The sequence below is a fragment of the Pseudorasbora parva genome, chromosome 15 (genome assembly GCF_024679245.1).
Source record: "Pseudorasbora parva isolate DD20220531a chromosome 15, ASM2467924v1, whole genome shotgun sequence".
NCBI classification, from domain to species: Eukaryota; Metazoa; Chordata; class Actinopteri; order Cypriniformes; family Gobionidae; genus Pseudorasbora; species Pseudorasbora parva.
Window position 1 is genome coordinate 3,577,978 of NC_090186.1, and position 26,790 is coordinate 3,604,767.

Sequence of the window (26,790 nt, forward strand, 5' to 3'; positions counted from 1 at the left end):
TAGTTGGCTCACATTTTAATAGATTTTTTTAAATGTATTTCTCTAAGAATATTTAAATATAATGTGATATTTTTTACAATCATATACATTTTCCAGATCCAAAACATTTGAGTACAATTACACTAATTATACAGACTAGTATCAGAGTAAGCCATAAAAACCACATTGAGTCCTAGATATTCTCCAATATAAGGCCATATTTCTTAAACCAAGGAATTATTGTCTAAATCTAGAGCTTGCCATCTAGAACTTAATGGCGCTGATATTTCTAATAATTAAACCTGCATTTCGAATCCTGGCCTGGACTGAGATTCATAAAAACACATGTTCATGGTAGGAAATAGAAACATAACTATTAAGGCTGAGCACATTTTCAGACATTCTGAAACAGAAACATGTTCTGTGAGCCTCATTTGAGGTCATAAGGATGGAAAATTATCAGGCTTATGGGGTGGATCATGCTGTATTACAAAACAAAAACACACACACAAAAAACGGCTAAATCCAAATTTCTCATTTTAACGACAAGTATGCCAGCATTATCATCGGCATCTTAAACCACAATAACGTGCATCATTGCAAACCCCTCATCTGGACAAAATTAGACAGCAAAATAACTTACAAATGCACATTTTATTTTCTAATTCTCAAGGTACCATGATTTGAGATTGACTTAACCTAATTTGGCATACTATATAAGAGAGACAGTTGTCATTTTGCACTATCGACAGCAAGAACTCTTCCCAATTGGGTCAGTCCGTGTCATATCAACCAAATTTTGGACACTTTTGATTTTGTTAATATTTTGTATGCACAAAGACAAACATAAATACTGATGAAAGCCAAAATATTAAACGAAACATGTATATTTACTGAGTAATTCACTTTTGTTGAGGGGGGTCAAAATGACGATTTTCACCTTGGAGCCAAATTAGAGGGGTGTAAAAATCACTTAAGAAAGATGGCAGCATCATTATTTTACTTTTACACAGAGATTGGTAGATCTATTAGAACATTCTGTTGACTTTATCAGTCTTTGTCTCATTATATGCCAATGGAGAACAATCAAAAATGGGAAAAAGGCACCTCTTGTGTTTTTTTGCCTCATGTTTGCATTCCCATAACTCAAGGTGTGTTAAAGATATCTTAATATCCTTTTAAATTCTGCTTCTTAACAAACTTTTCTTTTGGTGTGTCCATTTTAAAAGCCCTCGCTGGTTAAATCCCAGAGATATGGAGATCTTAACGCGGCTCCATGAGTGAATTGCACACATTTTCAGGGGCTAAAGCCTAAATGTGGGTAATTTTGCACACAGCTGACACTTTTTTTTCTTTTAAGAGGAATATCTGACGCATTTTCAATAGTCAAGAAACAAAACGTTTCAAAATAAGCGTATTGTGTTTAAAGAAGATTGTCTGAAGAAGAATTTACAGTGAAACTATACCCATTTTAAATGGGTCAAATTGTACAATTTAGAGCATGGATTAACATTGGGGTCCCAATATCTATGGGACTGAACTACATGGCCTTAAAAAGGAAAAGAAACATTTTAATAAGAATTAGAATCCAGAGGGATATTAAGATATCTTACATATAGAGTTACATGCATGCAAACTTTAGAAAATAAATATTTATGGCACTCTGACAGGAATATTCAATGCAATTAAAGGGTTACTTCAGCGATTAGCATATGGCTTTGTATCAGTAGAAACCCTGGAGTATATTCAAATGATTGTGCTTCCCCCCCCTCATATCCCCCTGAGACGAGATATTTACGCATTTTATTTCTGGAAAAATTCCTCCTATGATGCAAATTGACGATATTTGCATCATCAGAGGAATGTTTGGCCAAAGGCTAAAGACTACAGCCAGCAGAGGGAGCCATTTCCACATGTTTTACACTTGCACATGAGATGGAGATCACACTCACAGCTCAGCTCAGCTGCAGCCTCAGGCATTCATGGAAACTGAACTATGCTGAGACAAAGAGCAATGTAAGGCCGGAGACACACTGCAAGCGTGGCGTTTCTGCTGCGTGTCATCCGTGGGGCGGCTGTATGGCGTTTTCTCTATCTTTGCACACCAGAAGCGTGTCTGACGCGGCACTGCTGCTGCTGGGAAGCCCTATACTTCATGTTAAAAATAAATATATTGCCTATTGATACAGCAAAGACAACGTCGGCAGTAGCCTATTGATCATACAGATCTATGGTATTGATGGCAAAATAGGCTACACAATATTTCGTTCTGTATGGACAGGTTTAATATTTCAAAATCGATAATTATGTTGTTTTTTATTATTACAATTATCTGCATTGATGTTAACCTACAGACTTTCAAACATGAAAATGTCATTTATTAATATGTATTCGTGTCAAAATGGCATATACACATCTTTTTCTATGCTATTTTGACTAGAAACGCTTCCAACACGCTCGCGTGTCGCGTGAAAAATAGCGTCTCTTCTATTTGAAGCATGCACGCGTTTTCCGCGCGTGTGACGCAGGCAGTATGCAAGCTCTAACCGGTTAACATGGGAGCCGAAATAAAATCGGACACGCCACGCAGCCGAGACACTCACGACACGCTTGCAGTGTGTCCTCGTCCTAAGTGTTTTAACTTCTCAAATTAATTTCTATGAAAGTTAAGCTTGCAAAGGCATGAACTGAAACGCGCCAGACTGAACTGGCGTTGTGAATGTATGCCGCGAATGTGGTCGCGATTACCTCAGCGCTCATCACGAGAGCCCATCAGCTCATTTATGACGTTAAATGTAATTTCACTCCTGCAGTCAGTGCTGTGAGACTCACGCGGCGACTCGATCGTTATATTGAACACACACGTTCAGTATTTAGTCTGTTCTCCAACTCAGTCACCAACGGAGTTTGAAATTCGTGCAGTCTGAGCTAGGCTTTAGGGAGTGGCCTCACAGGGCAGCGAAGCATTCTGGGAATTGTAGTCTTTCATCCCCATGAGACAAAAATACATTTTCTGTCTTTTCTCAGTCTAGAAGGCACCAAATTCAAAAATAATTTCACATTTCTACTACATTAATGACCCAGTTTAAATACAGATTCATCTTCCCAGCGCTGAAGTACCCCTTTAAGCTGATAGAAAAAAGATAGAAAGAATAGAAATCATAGAAATGATAGAAAAACATGATACATTTCTAGTTTCAACATTATTTGTTCTTCAGACACTCCTCTTTGCTGATCAAGGATCAGCTGTATGGGGCAAAGTGACCCAAATCTGGTTTTTGACCTCTGAAAATGTGTCCAATTTACCAGTTTACTCTTGAATCCCATCTCCGTATCTCTGGGATTGAACCATTATGGGACCTTTAAAATGGAGATGCCAAAAGACAAGTTTGTTAAGAACCATAATCTAAAAAGATATCTTTAATACATCTTGAGTTACGGGAATGAAAACTTGAGGAAAATAAATAAAAGAAGTGCTCTTTTCCCATTTTTGCACGGCCACTGTTGGCTTATACTGAAACAAAGATTGATAAAGTCAACAGATTTTACTAATAGATCTAGCAATCTCAGTGTAAATATAAAATAATGATGTAAAGTCACTTTTACACAACTCTAACTTGGCCCCAAATCTCAGGTGAAAATGGTCATTTTGACCATCCTCTACAACAGTGGTTCCCAAACCCGTCCTGGAGACTCAACCAGTGCACATTTAGCATGTCTCCCTCATCTAACACACCTGATTCAACTTATTAGCTCATTAGTAGAGATTGCAAGACTTTTGCTGCGTCCCAATTCGCCAACTTATACTACGTCCTAAAAGTATGTACTCTTTTTGTGAAGAAAAAGTCTCTACTTTTGCGTGTGTAGTAGAAGAGTATGCAAGCTTCGGGACTACTTCATCATCTTTAACGGACTCTGTCGCTTAGTTATGGCCATTCAGTCACCATTTAACTGCCCTGTCAATCATCACACAGTTCAAATCCTCCACATTCAGTTTAATCTCCTGCCGTATTGGAGAAAAATCTAGACGTGCGCGCACACACACACACACACACTCTCGCTCGTTGATCTGCCATGTGTGTGCCTTTAATGCACAGACTCTCCTCGTGTGTTTGCAGTTTAAATATAATGATGCTTTAAAAAGTTAATTTTTTATTCGCGTTTGTAGTCCTAATCGAATCCTCGTTCCAACTCGCAATGGGTTGTGGGTAATATCTAGGCCTGGTCGATTCCGAAATTTTTGGAATCGATTCCGATTCCAATTCCTGTTTCCGGAATCGACGGAGTCGATTCCAAGAATCGATTCCACACTGTTGTTTTCGATTCTTCTTTTTTTTTTAAACAAAATCGATGGAGCAACCTAGTTCCGGAGTGACCGCAGGATACAAGGATGTAGAAAGTATCCTTCTCCAAACTTTATTTGTAAAATGATGATACATTTCCATAACTCTGATGAATTTTAAATGATGGATGCTCCTGAAATGGCCCATATAGCCCAGAAGTAAATGCGATTTAGCCTAATAAATAAAAAGGATAGCACATTATTCATGGATGTGCATTTATTGCATGTTTAAAACTACATGACATGTCTAAAATGCATGTGCACAGTTAAGTTAAATGACTACGTTGAAATAAGTGCTTTTGCACAGAATGTACGAGGCAAAATAACCACAATATTAACAAAAACAATAATATAAGAGTGTGCAGTTTATTTGTCAATCGATTCGCGAGCAAGTTGCGTTCATTACTATAGCAACATTAGACTCGGTCATTAAGATGTACTCTAGTATAGGCGCATTTTCTTTGTTATCAATGGATTAAAGAAAATAAAATAAAATAGAAAATTAAAATAAGACCCTCACATCTGCATCTGTAAGCAGCGCTCAAAACCTACCGTTGTGGACAACAAAAGAACCATTTCACTTTATGGAGACACATTTAAAACACATTTAAAATTATGGAGTTTGTGTGCAAAATGTTGCAAACTTCTCCATGATGCAGGATCACAGAAGGAAACAATGACAATAAACACTATTAAACTAAATGGATGAAAGGTATAGTAATAATCAGCGATATGCGTTCACATATTGCTTTATTTGAACGTTTCATACCATAAAAATAAGTAGTTAGAATTACGTTCTAGTGACTTCATCATGCAATGACGCAAAAAACCCTGCTGAATTGCTTTATTTTTAACTCGTTATTTGAAACTAACTGTTCAAAACAACCTTTTGCAAAAATTAAATAGACTTGCAATCATTATTATTAAGCGAGAGACAAGTGAATAAAGAGGAGTCGATTCCCCGCGATGGAATCGATTCCAAACGTTGGAATGGAATCGAGGAATCGATTTTTTTAGGAATCGATTCCCAGCCCTAGTAATATCAGCCGTTAGTGCTCATCGATCTGCACTTCGAATTCTGACCGGAAATAATAAACGATCCGGGTATCTTTGGCATAATCTTTTCAACATACTACGATTAGAGACATACTAATTCTTATTTCGGATAGTATGCGAATTGGCACGCAGAGTTTAGGTGTGTCTAATGAGGGAGACTTACAAAATGAGCAGTGGTGAGGAGTCCCCGAGACAGGTTTGGGAACCACTGCTCTACAAAACAGTGGATTACACTGTAAATATACATCTGTGACTTTTAATATTTTGGCTTTCATCAATATTTATGTTAGTCTTTGAGCAGAAAAGGAATCCTCTGGTTGAGTTGACGCAGAATGAGCCAATAATCAGTAGATCAGTGGTGGTCATTGCTGGTTTTGGAGAACCGCTGCCTGTAGTTTGAGTAACTCTGATTATCCTGGTTGTGTGTTTTATCAGGATTGGAGGATGGCCGTTCTCTAGGGTCAGGATGCACCAGCCGTTCGTAAGTTCTCACTTAAACCACAACGTAACGTCGGCAGCAGGTTTGGTAATTACTAGCTGGTTTGTTACTGTATTTGAAATGTAATGAGCCATAAATAAATAATGTTACAAAAAATAATAAATTACATATGATTGATTCCATTTACATGTAGACAGATGCGTTTAAGATAAGTCATTTATTCATATAATGTTGTAAATGTCAATGAAAGGCACAATATGTAAGATTTTTTGATTAAAATACCCAAAACCACTTGAACAGTTACATATTTTGTTGACTTGTGTACTTACATTTTCCCAAATGTTTCCATAAATGTTTAAATCCAGAGAAATAAGTGATTTTAAGGGACCGATGACATCATTCCCGCGTATTTCCGGTGTTATTTTGTAGTAACCATGGAAACACCAAAGCCACTTTAATATCTGATGTGTTTTATTAGACACTGTTTGGATCATTGATGGACAGAAACTAGTGATTGTTCTCCAGCTCAACACAGTTAGTCTTATTGTTTAAATCTGGTGTTCTTGATTTACCGCACAGAGGACCATGTTTTACCGCCTAATATCCATCTCTCTCTGCAGTTTGAACAAGTGTCTCATAGTAGCGCCGAGTGAACGCACAGAGTCGCATTATAACATCACTCTCAACACACTCAGATGTGTGTGATATGATAAAGCAGCGCGTTCCCCCCAGACTGTAAAAAAATATGGACAAAGAGTCCGTGACGTCCTCATTGGATTCTGAAGAGCAGTTTTGAAGCGTAAAGAAGAGGCCGTCGCCATCTTGGCAGCGTGTCACTCCCCAACGGAAAATGGGCAAAGAGGCGGGATGTGGGCGGGGCTTAGTTTATGCAATGACTATAGAAAGAGGATAAATGGCTATCCACCTGTCACTCAAAGTGGCCACGCCCTTAATTATGCAGAACTTTAAGGCTTTATAATGTAAACGAATGAGTTATAAAAAAAATTCACCCCCTCACAGTTGTCGTAAAGGGCAAAATTAGCCGTATAGGCCAAAACCACAATTTGTACCAGGCTGTAAACATGTTTTTTTCTGCTGTAAAGTTGGGAATTTTAACATGGAGCTCAATGAGATTCAATGAGCCGCTCTAGTGGCCAGTTGAGGAATTGCAGTTTAAATTACTTCCGTATTGGCTTCAACAGAAACTAGGGGAGGTTTCCCCTTGGTTCACATACACACACACACACACACACACGCACACACATACGAGCAGAAGAAGCGGAAGAAGTTTGTCTGACAGGATAAAAGCTCCTTTGTTCTCGAGCCGTGTGTGTCGCTCGTCTCTCATTAGCAATCGCTCCAGCGTCTCGTTCCGCTCCACCTGCTTTATATACAGTAACGCTCATTAATCTGTAATACATGCGCTTATGAATATGATTTCTGCCCAAGTCCCGTCGGATTCTTTTCCACCAGCGGTAAAGGTGAAGACGACAACTCCCATGATCCAGGGAATCAAGCTACACCTTTGTTTTAAATAAAAGACCTAGTGGCGAAAATTACATATTGTACCTTTAAGTCTGTCAATCAGATTTTCAATCAAATCAATCACTATTTTATTCCACAATTTAGTCAATTTAATCCTTATTGTTGGAGGCTGCTGGAAATATTTGGTTTATACGTAGAGTCAACTAAGCTTAATGGTGCAATGCAAAACTATTTAGTAGTGTGTAAGATGTACTTTAGGCTACGGTCACACTGCAAGCCTTAGTGCTCAGATGTGATTTTTTGTATAGCTGTTCATTGTTGTTTTAAATGTGGCCAATATCAGACACGACCACATGCACTAAAGAACGATCGCCTGCAGTCTGAACGCAGCCGAAAGGCCTTTGCACAGAGTCCGATATTTTCGCATGTGTTTTTCTGTTTCCGTGATCCGAATAATTTGTCACGCACAGAGACCTTGCACACTGAGACCGATGCGTATTAATGAATGCGTTAGGGAGAAACAACGCAAAACAATACAAAATGACATCTTCAAGTAGTGAGGATGATTTTTTGTCCTCTTTTTTCTTAAAAAGAGGAAAAGAAAGAGGAAATATTTGGTCCATCCGCTCCTGCGGTCGTGCAGAGAGGAAGGAGATTTCCACCTCCTACTACTTTAGTGTCAGTGGCTCAGTTTGATGCTTTGCTAGCGATACTGGAGCCACATATTAAAAAGAAGAAGACCACCAATTTCCGTGCATCAAATGATCCTGAACAGAGACTGGCAGTATGTCTAAGGTATGGACACACACACACACACACACACACACGTTTGTTTTTGTGACATATGGGGACATTCCATAGGCGTAATGGTTTTTATACTGTACAAACCGTATTTTCTCTCCCCTTACACAGCCCCTAAACCTACCCATCACACACACACACACACACACACACACACACACGCACGCACGCACGCACGCACGCACGCACGCACACACACACACAGTCCCTAAACCTACCCATCACAGGAAACATTCTGCATTTTTACTTTCTCAAAAAAAACTCCTCCTGTGTGATTTATAAGCCTTTTGAAAAGTGGGGCCATGGGTAATGTCCTCATATTTCACCCTCTCCTGTAATACCTGTGTCATACCCTTGGCATTATACACATTTGTGTCATCATGTCACAAAAACAAGCCTACATACACACACACACGATTTACAGGGACTTGGGGTGCTATAAATATAGCTGTGATATAATATCTGTAGTATTTTTGATACAATAAAATGTATGGTGGCTCTGAGTTGTCAAAACATCTCTAAAAATGCATTTTTACGGATGTGAAAACGAAGAAAATAAAACTTGCTCTGATTTTTTTTTTTTTGACGTATGAAAGTTTCGGATGCAGTGTGCAAGCATGATTGACATAACGTGAGGTTGAATAAATGTTTTGTTGTGCGAAAATTTTGCATGTGAATTTCAGACTCAGTGTGCAAAGGCCTTAACGGCCCCTTTATATCACAGCTGGTGCATCAGGGCTGGATACTCCTGCATTAGATGCTTTTGACCGCTTATGCATCCTCTAGACACACACACACACACACACAGTGCAGCAGACGGGAGGGTTGATTGACAGGTGTCGTTCTGCTACAGATACATGCCATTGATGAGATAATCGGACTCTTCTGTGGTGAGAGGCAGAGCTTTCTTCAGTCTGCGGCGGACGAGCCAGAGTCTGCAGCCCACCATCAGCAGGAGCAGAGCGCTGATGATCAGACCCAACGCCAGGGGAAGGATCGCACCTACACACACACACACACACACGGGTCGACACTTAAAAAATCTGAGAAAATACACACACACAGTGCATACACTCAAAAAAGAGGATTCTAGCTGTTTGCTCAGTTTATTTAAAGGAACGCTCCACCGTTTGTATAAATAGGACTTATTCAACTTCTTTCCCACATTTAGATATGTGGGCAACTGCTTTTTTGTCTCAGTGCATTGTTTTAGTTTGGCAGGGTCGCCGCTAGCTTAGCATAATGAATGGAATCCTATGTTGCCAGCTAGCATGTCCTGAGTAAAAGTGATCCAAAAAAAACCCACCTAATTATTTCTTGTGGCGTGTGTATTCACAACGAGTACAAATAGCGATGCAGATTAAGGCGCAGAGATATTACGCAACACACTGCGATTGTTCGACAGCCGGAGGACGTGAGGATGAGAGCCGTGATATCTCTGCTTCCCCATAATATAGTCCCAAGTCAATATCTGAGGAAACCGCCTAGTCTTAATCTGCATCACTATTTGTACTTGTTGTAAATACACACGCCACAAGAAGTAATTAGGAGGGTTTTAATTAGATTTTTTATCACTTTTACTCGAGACATGCTAGCTGGCAACATAGGATTCCATTCATTATGCTAAGCTAAGCTAGCGGCGACCCTGCCAAACTAAGACAAAAATGCATTTGCCCACATATCTAAATGTAGGAAAGAAGTTGAATAAGCCCTATTTTTTACAAACGGTGGAGTGTTCCTTTAAATAAAATAAGCTGAAACAACACAAATCTTTAGTTATTACAGTTAATGCCCAGAGCCCCCCTCAGCTAAAATGGCAGCTTTGGGGGCATAGACGTAACGGGTGTCTTTGGGCCTCTTAACAGACACAAAATGCAATTAAAATGTCCGTCCAATATGAACAGGTCCCTCACACGACAACGAGATGAGATTAGCCACTTAGCCATTGTTTAAATTCACCTGTTTTAGCCGGCTGTGTTGTTAGTGTTGTTGACATTTACATTTACATTTATTCATTTAGCAGACGCTTTTATCCAAAGCGACTTACAACTCAGGAGAACAGGAAGCGATCCGTCAAGAAGAGGCAACGAAACACAAAAGTGCCCTAAATACCAAGATTTGTATACCGCTCAGAGTAGCAAAAACCAGAAAAGGGAAGAAGAAAGGAGAAATAGAGGAGGAAAGAGGTTTTTTTATTTTTATGTAAGATTAAGTGCTTGTGGAAGTTTTTACCTGTCTTTTGAATGAAGCGAGTGATTCTGTCGTGCGTATGGAGGACGGAAGATCGTTCCACCAACCAGGAACAATGAAAGAAAAAGTTCTAGAGAGGGATTTCATGCCTCTCTGTGATGGTACCACAAGCCTCCTCTCATTAGTTGAGCGAAGGCTTCTGGTGGGGTGTGTAGACTCGTAGGAGCGAGTCGAAGTATGCGGGTGCTGCGCTTGTGGAAGATCCATAAGCAAGAGTCAGAGCTTTGAATTTGATCCGGGCGGCGAGTGGTAGCCAATGCAGAGAGATGAATAGAGGTGTGACATGAGCCCTTTTGGGCTCATTGAATACGAGACGTGCTGCAGCGTTCTGGATCATTTGCAGCGGTTTGATTGCACAAGATGGAAGTCCAGCCAGAAGCGCATTGCAATAGTCAAGTCTAGAAATGACCAGGGCTTGGACAAGAAGCTGTGTTGCGTGCTCTGTAAGGAACGGTCTGGTTTTCCTGATGTTGTGCAATGCAAACCTGCATGAGCGAGCTGTCTTTGAGACAGTTGACTAATAGTTTTTATAGAAATAAAGAAAATAAATTAATGTGACAGTTCCCATAGACTAAATATGGTCATCAATTCTACCCCTTTTTATCCTTCTTTATCTAGTTGGAATGACATGATTTTAACAAAAAGTTATAACTAGATGATTTTAAGTTCATACAACAAGATTGCAACAAATTATTTCAAACCAATTCAATTTTGCTTAATGTAATTATGTTTGTTCAACAGCGTACCTGACTCGGGAGGCGGGTGTCCTTCCAGTACTCTGTGTGTTTTAGACGCCGGCAGTGAATCCTGAGACTCTAGGAGAGGATTGAGCAGTTTTTCCTCATGGACCGAGGCTATGGGAGAAGGGTGATTGTTTTTATCATGACATGCTGCAGCCATTTAGTTAATACAAGGACATTCAAGAGTCTGAATACCTCACAAGGCATGAGTGTGTGAAATGTTAACAGCACATGTGGTGAAAGCACACACTGATTTTCGGGGGAAACTTTTTTCTTCTTTGAAATCAATGAAAACACGGAGTGAGCGTGCATTAGATTTACATGTTTAAATCATTTGGGAAAAAAAAAAGTAGGAGGCACATATACACAAATCCGGCGAAACGGAAGTAAAGCAGCGCCGCCATTACTGCGTGCCTTGGTGCTTAGGACTCATGTCTTAATTACATTACATTTAGCTGACGCAATTTTACATTAATACATCGTGTTGTCAATAAATTACCTTCATCTGTAAGTTTTGGCCACTGCCTGACATCATCCACCAGAGATTTTATTTAATGTGCAGGATCCGCTTTCATTGAAATGTCATTAGAGGACACCGACAAGTGTCACACCGTACGCACTTCGCAGGCACGCAGTAATGGCGGCAGGCAAGATGGCGGCGCCCATAAAGTTTGCGCCGGATTTGTGTATACAAACTGTTGTAATTCCTAACCCCCTTCACCTGATTTGGATGTAAAACCCTCAAATTAAAGCTAAAAGTCTGCAGTTATCATTTCATATCTGTTTCATTGTCAATCCATTGTGGTGGTGTATAGAGCCAAAAATATTAGAATTGTGTTGTTGTGACATAATATGTATGGACCTGACTGTATATGCATATCCCACACTGATGTTGTTGTACGTACTTGTGTATATTTTCCTGCTGGGCACTGGAGTTGCCGTGGTCTGGTGTTTTGTTGCTGTGAAAGACGAGAATCATTTTTAGAGTCATATCTCTCACAGTGAAACACATTTAATCAGAGCTGGTGAAGATACACACACGCACATACACACACACACACACACACACACACACACTCACACACACACACACACACACACACACACACACACACACACACACACACACACACACACACACACACACACACAGTTTGTTTGTGACATATGGGGACATTCCATAGGCCTAGTGTTTTTTATACTGTACAAACTATATTTTCTATCCCCTTAGACCCATGTCATTATACACATTTGTGTCCTCATATGTCACAAAAAACATGCCCACACACACACACACACACACACACACTCTCTCTCTCTCTCTCTCTCTCTCTCTCTCTCTCTCTCTCTCTCTCTCTCTCTCTCTCTCTCTCTCTCTCTCTCTCTCTCTCAGAGAAACACATTTAATCTGTTTAATCTGGTGAAGTCTCACATGTTTTCTGGATGCACTCGTTCACACAGTCAGACTTCTGGAGGAAGCTGTTGTGGTTTCCTTTGCAGCCGCCGTACTGGAAGTGCTGGCAGTCTCCCATCTCAGAATCATAATACCAGCGCGAGAAAACACCTTTACACGGGCCGGCCACTGGGGGCGCTGCACAGGGATCTGACACACACACACACACACACACAATTGTTTTCAATCTTCATTTAAATGCATATGTGTGTGTGTGTGTGTGTGTGTGTGTGTGTGTGTGTGTGTGTGTGTGTGTGTGTGTGTGTGTGTGTGTGTGCTTGCGTGCGTGTGTGTGTATGTATGCCTGTGTGCGTGCGTGTCTGTGCATGTGCGTCAGTGTGTGTGTGTGTCCTAGTTTATATTACATTGTGGGGATCAGCCAGCGGTCCCTAAATTTCAAAAGGCTTATAAATGATGATGAGTCATGTAATGGGTAGGTTTAGGGGCAGTGTGTGTGTGTGTGTGTGTGTGTGTGGCCTGGTAATCCCTACGTTATGGGGACAAAATGTCCCCACAAAGATGGCAATATCCGAAATCCTTGTCCTTGTGGGGACATTTTAGGTCCCCATGAGAAAAACATCTTATAGATCACACAGAAGAAGTTTTTTTGAGAAAGTAAAAATGCAGAATGTTTCCTGTGATGGGTAGGTTTAGGGGCAGTGTAGGGGGATAGGATGTACAGTTTGTCCAGTATGAAATCCATTACCCCATAAAACATGGAAACACGACATGTGTGTGTGTGTGTCTTTGAATGCTATATCTAATGCATTACCTTGGCTGCTGAAGCCGTGGAGTTGATGTTGTTCGGGTTTAGGGCCGTCGGTGAGCTGTGTTTCTGATGCCATCTGCGCTGTTTCAGTCTTTATATCTGGCCCATGTTTGGAGGAGGGGCTCGTCTTATGCCCGGTATCGACTATAAAACACACAGAACACTTTTGATACATCTTAAAATAATCAGGGTTCTGTAAAGGCTTTGGAGAAGAGGGCCAGAGAAGGGCTTGGGGGTCTAGGCTTACAGTTTTGACAGAAATCCTCGTCGGATCGGTCAGGGCAGTGTTGCTTTCCATCGCAGGCATAGCCAATGTCAATACAGCAGCCGTCGTCACACATAAACTGATACCGCGAACAGTGGCCTGTACACACTTCAGAAACACACATCCATTCAGATTAACGTTTACAGTGAATTAATCCCCACAGGGATATAATTACAGTAGAAGACCGCTTGCAGTTCTTCCCACACTGAAAAAAAGGTGTGCTGGATTTACATGATTTAATCATGTACATCAGATCCACATAAATCCGTTAAGTTAATCAAACATAATTTGTTCACATAACTTTTTAAGTAACCCAATTGAGTTGTCTCAAATGATTTTAATATGGCTCCCCAACAACAGTGCACAGGGGGGCTTGAGACCCTGCCTCTTTAATCAAATAACAAGCTTATTTAGTTTTTTTTATGTGTTTGTGATCACTTCACTGATTTATAAGACTTTACCAACTAGCTTTCATTCTAATAGCCAGCGATAGCACATAATGACATGTCAAGTGCTATAAAATGCTCTTTAATGACATGAGCTGTCTCAGGGTGTACTCACACTAGCCAGTTTGAACCGTGCCCGAGTGCGTTTGACTACCAAAGCGCGGTTCGTTTGACTAGTGTGAGTGTTCCGAACCGTGCCCGGGCGCGGCTCGATTAGCCGGCCCTGGCCCGCTTGGAAGAGGTGGTCCAGAGCACGGATCAGTTGGACTCGGGCGCGGTTCACATGCAGTGTGAGCGCTAACCGTGCTGGAGTCCGTAATCAAAGCTGCAAAGTCCTTGCTGCACTTCAGCTGGTACCTTGCAAACCTCATAATACGAGCAGCACGATCACGTGAACATTTTCGCGCCACTAAGGCGACACATCTGTTTAACAGCAGGCTGTGAGAGGGCTGTGGACCACCGTGGACCAAACGACACAAAATTATCCACAAAGAAAACAGAGCGATGGACTCCATTGTGTTCAGAGAGCGCCGCTCTTCCTGTTTATCTAGAAACCGTCGCACCATAATGACGTAAGCGTCACGAATGCTGAAACCCGAAACCGTCTTTTCTCTGTCTCACTCTCTTGAACCTAATTTACTTTAAATTTCATGTCACCCCTGGCTCAATGTTGTTCTCTTAGTTTTTTATTACTATTTATTTGTTTTCTTTTGTTGAATTCCTTTTACTACCTTTCTCTACTGTCTATGCGTATGTATGTGTTTTTTTTTTGTTTTTTTTTAAATGTATATATATATATATATATATATATATATATATATATATATATTTCTTTGTTATATTCTTTTTGAACTGTAACTATTTGCTTTTATATTTGTTCAATAAAGAAAAAAAGAAAAAAAAAAACCCGAAACCGTCGCACCATAATGACGTAAGCGTGCTCCGGCACGAATGCTGAAACCCGAAACCGTCGCACCATAATGACGTAAGCGTGCTCCGGCACGAATGCTGAAACCCGAAACCATCGCACCATAATGACGTAAGCGTGCTCCGGCACGAATGCTGAAACCCTAGCTGTGTCTCATTTCGTTAAATTTCGAAGGCTGCATCCTCCGGAGGACACGTCCTGTGTAGGATGCAGTATACGTAGTGTCCTCAATCAGAATTAAACGAGACGTCCTTCGTAGGACACACATGCAGGAAGTATCACGTTGCTATGCCAACAAGTTCAGCCACGTTGCGCTCTCACGCCAGTTATATGAATGAAAATTATTTATAACTTGAAAATGACTATGAAATGTTTCTTGTCTTGACAGCAATGTACTGTTCTAAACGTTTAAAATGCACTACAGTTGTAATCCTGTTTAACACAACTATCTGTTTGAGGTAGCTTAAAAAGCTTAAAAAAAACAACAAAAAAAGCTTGATCTACTTAATTTAAACACCATACCTAAGCTCACATGTATATCTGGCGGTGGTGCCGTTTTTTCATATAATATAAAAAAAAAGATTCTGAAATAAGACACAGCTCCTATGTGAGTGCAGGCCAGCGGGGGAGTGGGGAGGGGGGACAATCGTACTCGGGCCCGGTTCATGGCAACCGTGCCTAGTGTGAGTACACCCTTAGTCCACAGCCTAAGCAATCGCTCCGCTCTTCTCCACTATGGGAACCAGTATAATTTCATTGGTTCTAATTATTCCAACATAATTAAACACTATTAAACAATATAAAGTCTCCCCCTTATCTAATCCCCCCCCCCAAAAAACACATAAAATAACACTTAAGTTTAATAATTTTACTCTTCTCGTCAAGTCCCAAGCAAAGCATGCTGGGAACTACAGTTTCAGCAAAAATCATGTTCGAGTACTTAAAGGTAGGGTAGGTAAGAATGATCTAAAACACTTTTGTCCAAATTTGTTTAAACTTTCTTTATATGTCAATACATAATTAAAATGTAAGTACTCTGAAAAAGAGAGTATAAAAATCAAGTGACTAGACTGTTTAATCTGCAATAAAAACCGCTCATTATTTTCGTTCAGGACGAAACAAATGATTGGCTTGGGCGACTGCCACTCTCTCTCGCTACCATGGCGACCACCGCTTTCACTACAGGACCCGCCCACATGAGCGCACCCCTAGGAAGAGCAAAAGCATTCAGAATGCACGGTGCCGGGTTTTGCAGTCAGCGAAGGCAAACAATGCAAAAAAAAAAAAGGAAGACAGTAGGCCTACATGTGAAGGCAATGCACAAGAAGTCTTTGGATAAACAAAGGAATCAAACGCGAGTAAATATCAGCTTGAGTTTCAACTGAGGGACCTAAAGGGGCTGAAAAACGACTCATTGCTGGCTGTATTTCTGCTGGACAGGTCATCTTTCATTTTGATTATAAATTTTTTCGGTTTATGTTTTCATGAAGCATGTATCACTAGCACATAGCTGCCTAATATAGCTAGCATAACATTACTTAACATAAAGTTACAATATTATACACTTAGCCATTAGTAGAGATGATAAATACTCAATATGCTTAGCTCAAGTTGATCGCTGGCGTGTTGAATTGTGCTAGATTTAACTTTAGATAACAAAATGCATGTGTAAAAGCTAGTACACCGCATCCAGGAACTTTTTTAGAGCTAAGTTAGCTTTAGCTACTGCTAATCAACAATGCTTTCATCGTGGACACGCTTACATGCAAAACACAGTATATGTTATGAATCTTACACGAAATCCATTCATCTTCATCACAGTATAACTGATGTTATTGAAAAAAAAATGTTTCAATGCTACCCTTTTTTAGCTTTGCCTTATAAATATAACTCGCTCGTTACAGAATCAAACAAAAATATATTTTAAACTTACCAGTATCTGTATTCTAGCTTGATAGTGAGTACTAAAAGACATCTTATTTGTTTATATTCACACTGATAAAGTTAGATATTTAATTACAGCTGATTGGTCGGTGAGGCGATCATGTGTTTTGGGGGCGTGGCTTTGGAAAGAGCCCAGAAGGGAGAAGGTGGAGTGAATGGAAATAATGAGCTGTCTTTAAAACAGTCCTGAGAGGTCTACAGACACTCAATTTTTATGCTTTCTTTTTTAGAGTACTTACATTTTAATTATGTATTGATATATAAATAACGTTTAAACAAATTTGGAAAAAAAGGGTTTTTAACCAATTCTTACCTACCCTACCTTTAATTGGTTCACATGCACCCCAAATAATGTAATCTAGTAGATTGCACATTTTAGAGAATTACATTAATCAAAAGCAAAGAAATCACGTTTAGAAGAGAAACACAATTTTGTTGCGTAGACAACAAATAACATGATTAAGTAAATTGTGTGACAAACGATGTGTGTTTTCCTGTTTTTTTCAAGTGCACCTTCTGCACGGATCCCTGGTTTTATTTCAGTCCAGTTGTTATCATTCTCCTTCCTCAGTCACTGCTCAAACACTAAGCCTTGCATGTTGTGTTTAATGCCAGGCTAAAAATAACCCTCAGGACCCTCTGTGTTCAGTTATTATACGAACAGCTCTTGAAACGTGTCTGATCGATGTTCAGTGGACCTGACCCTCACTCAGCCTAACAATACATGACAACAAATAGTCATTAAAGTGCCCTATCATGCCATTTTTAAAGGTTCCTAATCAAAGGTAAAAAAATACTTACTTTTTTTCATAATATACACCTCATATCTTAAAGAGAAACCCCTCCTTTCTGAGAGCCTCCACTGCTCTGATTGGTCAGATGGCCCAGTCTGTTGTGATTGGTCTACTCTGTCACTTACACACTGTATGAAAGAGATGCTGCGTCCCAATTCGCCTACTTATACTACGACCTAAAGTATGTACTCTTTTTGTGAAGAAAAAGCACATACTTTTGAGTGTGTAGCAGAAAACTATGCAAGCTTCGGGACTACTTCGCCACCTTTAACGGACTCTGTCGCTTAGTTATGGGCATCCCATTTAAACTGCCCTGTAAGGCATCGTCAGATTCGTCACAGTTCAAATCCTCCACATTCAGTTTAATCTCCTGCCGTATCGGAGAGAAATGTAGCCGCTCGTTGATCTGCCATGTGTGTGTCTTTAATGCAGAGACTCTCCTCATGTGTTTGCAGTTTAAATTTGAAAAAGCATAATATGGACACTTTAAGAAAAACCACTGGCTAGTTGATTTTGAAAATATGTAGTTTTATATATTCCTAGTAAACATGCTCACACATACACATACAAAACTACAAAAGCAGTCATCCATGTTCACATTCAACCGAGAGACAGTTTTGAAGAAGGAAATGCCGGAATAATGTCTGACCTTCAGCGTTTGTGGCAGGGGAGAGCACACTGACCGACACGTTGTCTGAGCTCTTCTGTCCCGCCGTGTCTGTGACGGTTATCTCAAAGGTGTAAATGCCTTCTCTGAGACCACTGAGCTTCAGCAGGCCTGGGTGAGTGACCTGCAGAAAGCACAAAGCAACGCCACGTTTGACTGATTACCTTACACTTGACCTATAGTCTCAATGAATGATTACAGCTGGTCAACTCATCATAGAAAAAAACGTACCAGGTAGGTTTAAGGGTAGGGGCAGTGTGTGTGTGTGTGTGTGTGTGTGTGTTATGAATAGGTTTAAGGGTAGGGGGATAGAATGAAACAGCGCTGAAAAACACGCTAAAAAACAATTATGCGTCTTGATTATGCACAACAAATCGTTCGTTTGTTCGGCCCATTTCAAGCAAGCGATCGCTCAGCGTCTTAAACTTAAGAAAGGGGCGACTATATTCCTGCAAGCAGTAAGTAATTTATCCACTTATTGACTGTTTAAACTATTTCTGATTAAATGGAAAGTTTCTTAGAGAGACCGCATTGTCTAGATGACCCAAGATGCTAGTACAGTAACAATAGGAAACTCCAAGTACCATACAAAACTAAATAGTGTGTCTAATGACAAAGGGGAATATTATTTTGTTTTACAAAATACAACCGTAGATACTTTGCTTAGATCGTTCACTCAATCCTTCTAGCAAACGTCACCTTTTCCACCATATCCGGTTGTTAAGGCTGACGTCACGCGGCAGCGCTTCCGGGTCCAAGCGCTTATATCACAAGAAAAACTACAAATGGTGCTAATATACACACACAATGTGGTGAAATACTACAAGAAAAGCTATAAACATAACCTTTTTCTCCAAACCAAAATTCCAGATGGCCAGACTGTGATTCATCTTTTATAAATCGTTAAAATATTAATGTCTGTAACGCTGTGACCATAGAGACTGTGGTGTAGACTGTAAGTATTTCAAATGTTTAACTTTTTAAAATGTTTGATGTTTAATATGAATAAATAACGCTCATAAACGGGCATCGATGGCATTCTCAAGTGAAACGAGTTGAGGCTTGTACCCAGAAACGGTGTTCCTTACGTCACGACTTAACAAGCGGATATGTTAAAACGACAGTTAATGGAGATTGATAAAATGCAGCTTACGTGTTTATTGGTGTTTTCAGTTCACCGGCGCGCGCGCGCAGCGCGCGAGAAAGAGAGCTCGTGTGCATATGGTTGCCAGATTGGACATGTTTAGGTAAAACACCGGAGTGTATACGGGTTTCTTTTCACAGAAAAGCTCTGTTTGGGGGATTTAATGACTGAAATCTGGCAACCGCACGAACACGAGCTCTTTCTCGCGCGCAGATGATCTGAAAACACCAATAAACAAGTAAGCTGCATTTTATCAATCTCCGTTTGAGATGTTCTGCTTAAAGTGTCGTTCAGTCGGTCTGTGTTCTGTCAGGACTCACGTGCCGCTTCACTGAACAGCTGTGAGCTGCTGAAATAAGCCAATCAGAGCAGAGCTCAACATTCATGACCCTTCCAAATAAGGCAAAAACTGAGCATTACATCCTAGGGACAATTTATAGGGTTGTAAATGGACCTGTAAACTGTATCTGGACCTTTTTGCCCTTAAATAAGCCACATACCCTCTATGTAGATATCAGAGAACAATTTAACATATTGTTTCAACTCATTCTAGGGCACCTTTAAAGTACACCCACACTAAACTCTAAACCTTTGTTAACCCGATAGTGTTAACAAAAGCAAATGTGACAAAAATAAGATTGTCTCCATGTAATTTTAGCATTTAGCTCTTTTATCATGACTCGTTTTTCACGGGATTTGTTCCCGAGCTTTCAGCATTGTAAATACAAATCTGTACCAGCTGAGCTAGCCGAACATATGGAGCTGGCTAAGTGACGCAAACTCCAAAATATATTTGTTTACAAATCATGGACTATGGTAAAAAAAAAAAAAGATTAAAAATGCTTGCTGTTTTACTGCCTCTAGCGGTAATTTCTGTTGGAAACTGCAGTGTTATGGACCTATTGGTACGTATTTTGTGGTTTGCAAATGAGAACAGGTTGATTTTTTTCACATCCAAAATAATTATAGCTCACAAAAAGTTTCACTCCAAAACTCTGATATGGTTATTATTTAATTGGAGAGCACCAGGTCACTGTTAATCCATTCATGTTACTGAAAATCACGAATTGTTCTTTCATTTCCTGCTGCTAAAAATTCCTGCATGAATCATGGCAGTGACGGTAACACCATCTCGCCTGTACTTGACAACAGTATCTCACACAGGACGGATATTTTTAGATCGTGATTTTACTCGGCTCTCAGTCTCTCCAGAGGTGCATTACAATATTACTGACAGAAACTTTGCTTACACTTTATTTTAAGGTGTCTGTGTTACACTGTAATTACACATTTAAGTACTGAGTAACATTAAGTAACTACATGTATTTACTATAGCGGTAGGATTTGGTTTGGTTTAGGGTTAGCTGCATGTAATTATGCATAATTGAAAAGTTATTACTATGATAACTGCATGTAACGTGCAACAATGACAGTCCAGCCACCTTATGGTTATTGATCAGAACAGCTGATTTTATAAAGGAACACTCCACCTTTTGTATAAATAGGGCTTATTCAAATTCATTCCCACATTTAGATATGTGGGCAAATGCATTTGTCTCAGTGCATTGTTTTAGTTTGGCAGGGTCGCCGCTAGCTTAGCTTAGCATAATGAATGGAATCCTATGTTGCCAGCTAGCATGTCCCGAGTAAAAGTGATCCCCAAAAAACCCCACCTAATTACTTCCTGTCACCTGCGAGTATAAATAGCGATCCAGATTAAGACTAGGCGATTTCCTCAGATATTGACTTGGGACTATATTATGGCGCAGAGATATCACGGCTCTCATCCTCACGTCCTCCGGCTGTCGAACAATCGCAGTGTGTTGCGTGATATCTCTGCTTTGCCTCTGCTTCCCCATAATATAGTCCCAAGTCAATATCTGCCTAGGAAATCACCTAGTCTTAAAGGGATAGTTCACTTTGAAATTAAATTTTGATATGTTTTAGCTTACCTCATGGGCATCCGAGATGTAGGAGTATTTGTTTCCCCAGTAGTTTCATTTTTGATCATTTTAGGATGATTTCACACACTAATGGCCTAAGACTTGTACACCACTACGCCTGACTGATCCGAGGGCGAGTGTCCGTGTTTCCTGTGGTGTACAAGAGGTAAAAACGATATAAATACTGTTCGTTTTCTCACACAAACCGCTCGTTTCGTGTCTTAGGCCATCAGTGTGTACTTACGATGGGGGATTGTTTCATTTGGACTTCTCTGTGTATGCTCTTTGAGGTGGTGACCATAGACCTGCATTACGTGAGGCACAGACAACAACGGTTTGACCTAAAATGATCAAAATTGAAACTACTGGGGAAACAAATACTCCTACATCTCGGATGCCCATGAGGTAAGCTAAAACATATCAAAATTTAATTTCAAAGTGAACTATCCCTTTAAGACTAGGCGATTTCCCAGGCAGATATTGACTTGGGACTATATTATGGGGAAGCAGAGATATCACGCAACACACTGCGATTGTTCGACAGCCGGAGGACGTGAGGATGAGAGCCGTGATATCTCTGCTTCCCCATAATATAGTCCTAAGTCAATATCTGCCTAGGAAATAGCCTAGTTTTAATTTGGATCGCTATTTATACTCGCAGGCGACAGGAAGTAATTAGGTGGGGGTTTTTTTGGATCACTTTTACTCGGAACATGCTAGCTGGCAACATAGGATTCCATTCATTATGCTAAGCTAAGCTAGCGGCGACCCTGCCAAACTAAAACAATGCATTGAGACAAAAATGCATTTGCCCACATATCTAAATGTAGGAAAGAAGTTGAATAAGCCCTATTAATACAAACGGTGGAGTGTTCCTTTAAACGCTGTGAGATGGCTGACCATGGCAGGTTTACCTTCATTCTAACGGAGGAGTCTCCTTTCACGAGAGCCCAGTCATAATGTAGGATGCCATGATCGTCAGTGCTGTCTCTGCCGTCCAGAACCGCCCAGTCCGTCGGCAGCTGGACCACCAAATCCTGACCCGCATCGCTACGGGGCGGCTCGTCCAAACCTGCGGAACACCAAAAGTCATTTTGATGCCAATATTGTTTAAATCTAAAGCCTTTTTTCTTCTATGTACAACATATTTATGTTTTTACTCTTAAATGATTAGTTCACTTCAAAATGAAATTTACTGACTCCCATCTCATCCAAGATGTTAATGTCTTTCTTTCTTCAGTCGAAAATAAATTAATTTTTTGAGGAAAACATTCCAGGATTTTACTGCACATAATGGCCTTCAATGGGGACCAGCGGCTGAAGGTCCAAATCACTGCAGTTTCAGAGGAAGAGCTTCAGAAACTCTGACCCCAGAGGAGGAATAGGCTCTGATCCAGACAAAATTATCTTTTTTTCCTAAATAAAGTTTAATAATTTAATCTCGATAAACAAAAATAAATCAGTTTTTATACATTTCTGTGGATAGGCATCATGACCTTTTTGAGTAACTTATGGTAATAAGAAAAGTGACATAAGTCATGAGATATTAATGAGAAAAAACACAAATAAAACACCCTTTAGTCTCATTATGATAGTCTATTTTTGCTGCACCATGAATCTGGTGTTGAGCTAAATAAGTGTGAATAAATACATTTATTATTCATTTATAACGTGTCAGTTAAAGATGGCTCACATTTTGGCAGGGATTGCATTAAAGGGATAGTTCACCTCATGTTGACCAAACCTGTATGAGTTTCTTTGTTCTTCTGAACACAAAAGAAGATATTTTGAAGAACGTTTGTGACAAAGCAGATAGAGCAACCATTCACTACCATAGTATTTTTTCCCCTACTATGGTAGGGAATGGTTGTTCTTTCTGCTTTGTTACAAACATTCTTCAAAATATCTTCTTTTGTGTTCAGAAGAACAAAGAAACTCATACAGGTTTGGGACAACATGAGGGTGAGTAAATGATGACAGAATTTACATTTTTGGGTGAACTATCCCTTTAAAGTCACCCTTTTTATTCATGCAGTTTTATCAACAGCTTATCAACTATTCAAAATGCATTTGTTAATGACTTATTAGTCATTAACAAACACCTTTATAAACCCTTTATAAATCTTCATAACAGTTCAAATTTAAAATAGAATTTCTGACATTTTAAACAGTCACTTTTGATCAAATGAACGTATCCTTGCTAAATAAAACTATTAGATTTTACAAAAAGAAAAGAAAAAAATCATACTGGTCCCAAACCTTTTGAAAGAAGTGTGCATTGCATATATCGTTGGGTAACAAGAATCGGACACAAATCAGAAAAACTCATTTTTGGAGAAACCCACCGTGCATTACAAACTCCTGAAAAAGTAAAGTAAGGGATTACTCAAATGCTTTCTGTAATTAAGTTACAGTTACTTTTGATGTATTTGAACTAAATAATGTGTATAGATTGTTGAACAATTATAGATAATACAATAGTGGAATTAACATCAACATTTTAAATAATAACTTGAAATGCATGTTTTTAAGTATCCTTCACACATTTGTAATACTTTGGTCAGTTAATAAGAATAATAGACGTAGTTTTAATATTTATTTGAATTAATTAAAAGACCCGTTTCATGTCTATCCTTGAATCATTAACTAGTCGAGGTTGATATAGGATTTAGAAAGTAATTAGTAATAAATAATTAAATACTTTTAGGAGAGTCATTTCTAAAGTAATCTAATTACACCAAATGAAGATGTAATTAGTAACTAGTAATGAATTACTTTTTTAAAGTAACGTACCCAACATTGCATAGTTATACACTGTAAAAAATAAAAACGGAAATTTTCTGTCAGTACATTATCCTGTAATTTTACGGAGATTTCCATTAACCCTTAAAACACAAACTAATGCAATGTTTAATTCAGGTAAAACACCTGTAAAAAAACAATACGGAAAATTCCTTCTTATTTATACAGTAGCCTACATTGTGCCAAAACTATAAGTTTATTATGAGGGTCCGATTTATGTGTCCGATTCTTGTTATCACGTCTTCATGTTACCCAAAGATCCACTGTAAGACATGATAACAAGAATCGGACACATAAATTGCATAAACTTATAGTTTTGGACAAAATTAAGAATGTTAACCTGATTCAACTAAATGGCACTGAATTAAGCCTTATTGAGGTTTACTTACTCTTAAAAATGCTGGGTTAAAAACAACCCAAGTTGGGTTGAAAATGGACAAACCCATAAATTGGGTTGTTTGAACCCATTGAATAGACCCTGTTTTTAACCCAGCAATTTTTCTTAGAGTGGATTACTTGGTTTTTTGTTTGATATCAATTTTAGAATAAACTAACTTAATAGTTTTGGACAAAATTAAGAATGTTAACCGGATTCAACTAAATGGCACTGAATTAAGCTTTATTGAAGTTTACAGAAATAAACAATGTTAATTAAATTCAACATCACCCAGTTACGTGGAACCAGTTGACATACATTTTTTTAGGTAAATGTAGGCTACCATTTTTTTGAGTGCACATAAATCGGACCCTCATTTTACTTTCAATGTGTAATTCAAAATACAGGTAAAACACCTGTAAAAACCAATACGGAAAATTCCTTATTTATAGCCTATACATTGTGCCCTATTTTTTTTACAGTGTATCTTTGGGTAACATGAAGACATGATAACAAGAATCGGTCAGAAGGGACCCCACATAAATCGGACTCTAATTTCTGGAGAAACCCACCGTGCATTACGGACTCCTCCTCATCGAGCCCGTATGAGGGTCTCCCGGGTGAAGTTTTGGGACGGCCGGTGGCCCCAGGGCCCCGAGTCCCGTTCTCTGCCCGACTGTAGGCGCTGAATCCCGGCTGGAAGGAGAACGAGCACACGTTCCGGCCCCTGTAGGTGCAGTTGAAGAGATAGCAGCGCAAACTATCGTCCTGCTGCTTCAGGTCCTCCTGGATGATGGCGGCTGTGCAGTGCGGGAGCGCGCAGCAGGCGTGCACGCAGTCCCTCCAGCTGAACACCCTCTGCGGCGCGGACAGGAACGCGGCGCCCTGCTCGATGGACGCGCTGGCGCGGATGATGCGCTCCTCCACCGCGGTAAAGCCGCCGACACAGCGGTCTCCATCCTCCGCAGCCTCTCTCGAGTCCGACTCGTCCTGCTGGAGCTGCTTACGGAACTCCTCCAGCAGTTCCTCCACGCCGGATATTTTGGATTTGAGGTCGGATGTTGGAGAGGAGCGCGTCATCGCGAAGAGAAGAGCGGAGCAGATGAGCGCATGATGCGCAGATTGAAACATCATTGCGCTGGAAACGCTCCTTGTCCCGCGGTGGAAACGAGTGCGCGCTTTTTCCTTACATCACATGCGAGATTCAAAGCGTTGGTTTGCGACGTTTATCGCCGTTTTGCGCATTTCAGGAGAACAGCACAGTCTGCACCTGTCGTTTTCACTGGGAACTGAACTGAAATCAGTGCGGGCGATAGAGCCGTGTTGTGCTGAGATGCTGTTAATTCCTGCAGAGGGCGCTCTGTGGATCAACTCCATAAATTAAATATATCCCCCTAATGTCTTTCCACACCCGTAAGACCTCCGTTCATCTTCACACACAGTTTAAGATATTTTATATTTAGTCCGAGAGCGTATGCAAGTGTATGCACACTATACTGTCCATGTCCAGAAAGGGAATAAAAACATCATCACAGTAGTCCATATGAGACATCAGTGGGTTAATTAGAGTCTCTTGAAGCATCCAAAATACATTTGGGTCCAAAAATAACAAAAACTACGACTTTATTCAGCATTGTCTTCTCTTCCGGGTTTGTTTTCAATCCTCAAATAAAGATTAGAACGGTTAGATCTGAATATAATGCCATAGATCTGAATATAATGCTATAGCTCTGAATACAATGCCATAGATCTGAATATAATGGCATAGATCTGAATATAATGCTATAGCTCTGAATATAATGGCATAGATCTGAATATAATGCTATAGCTCTAAATATAATGGCATAGATCTGAATATAATGCCATAGATCTGAATATAATGCCATAGATCTGAATATAATGCTATAGATCTGAATGTAATGGCATAGATCTGAATATAATGCTATAGATCTGAATATAATGCCATAGATCTGAATATAATGCCATAGATCTGAATGTAATGGCATAGATCTGAATATAATGCCATAGATCTGAATATAATGCCATAGATCTGAATGTAATGGCATAGATCTGAATATAATGCTATAGATCTGAATATAATGCTATAGCTCTGAATATAATGGCATAGATCTGAATATAATGCTATAGCTCTGAATATAATGGCATA

At 39.7% G+C, this 26,790-nt stretch overlaps 1 protein-coding gene across 1 annotated transcript; it reads right to left on the bottom strand.

The window, feature by feature from the left end:
- Window positions 1-26,022, bottom strand: lrp11 (low density lipoprotein receptor-related protein 11). Its single transcript, XM_067416753.1, has 9 exons — window positions 25,196-26,022; window positions 22,360-22,517; window positions 18,341-18,482; window positions 13,562-13,687; window positions 13,318-13,458; window positions 12,525-12,695; window positions 11,998-12,051; window positions 11,099-11,206; window positions 1-9,104 (listed from the first exon to the last, which is right to left on the bottom strand). Exons 1-9 carry the CDS (start codon window positions 25,755-25,757, stop codon window positions 8,950-8,952), a joined length of 1,617 nt encoding a protein of 538 aa, XP_067272854.1. The 5' UTR covers window positions 25,758-26,022; the 3' UTR covers window positions 1-8,949.
- Window positions 26,023-26,790: the final 768 nt, after the last annotated feature.

Excerpts from the sequence above, each read along its gene's own strand:
- lrp11 (XM_067416753.1), bottom strand. The coding sequence starts at position 25,757 with ATGATGTTTCAATCTGCGCATCATGCGCTCATCTGCTCCGCTCTTCTC. Across the intron at positions 22,518-25,195 it reads GGAGGAGTCCGTAATGCACG|GTTTGGACGAGCCGCCCCGT; the intron begins GTGGGTTTCTCC and ends GGTGTTCCGCAG. Across the intron at positions 13,688-18,340 it reads CCCTGCCACAAACGCTGAAG|TGTGTACAGGCCACTGTTCG; the intron begins GTCAGACATTAT and ends GTGTTTCTGAAG.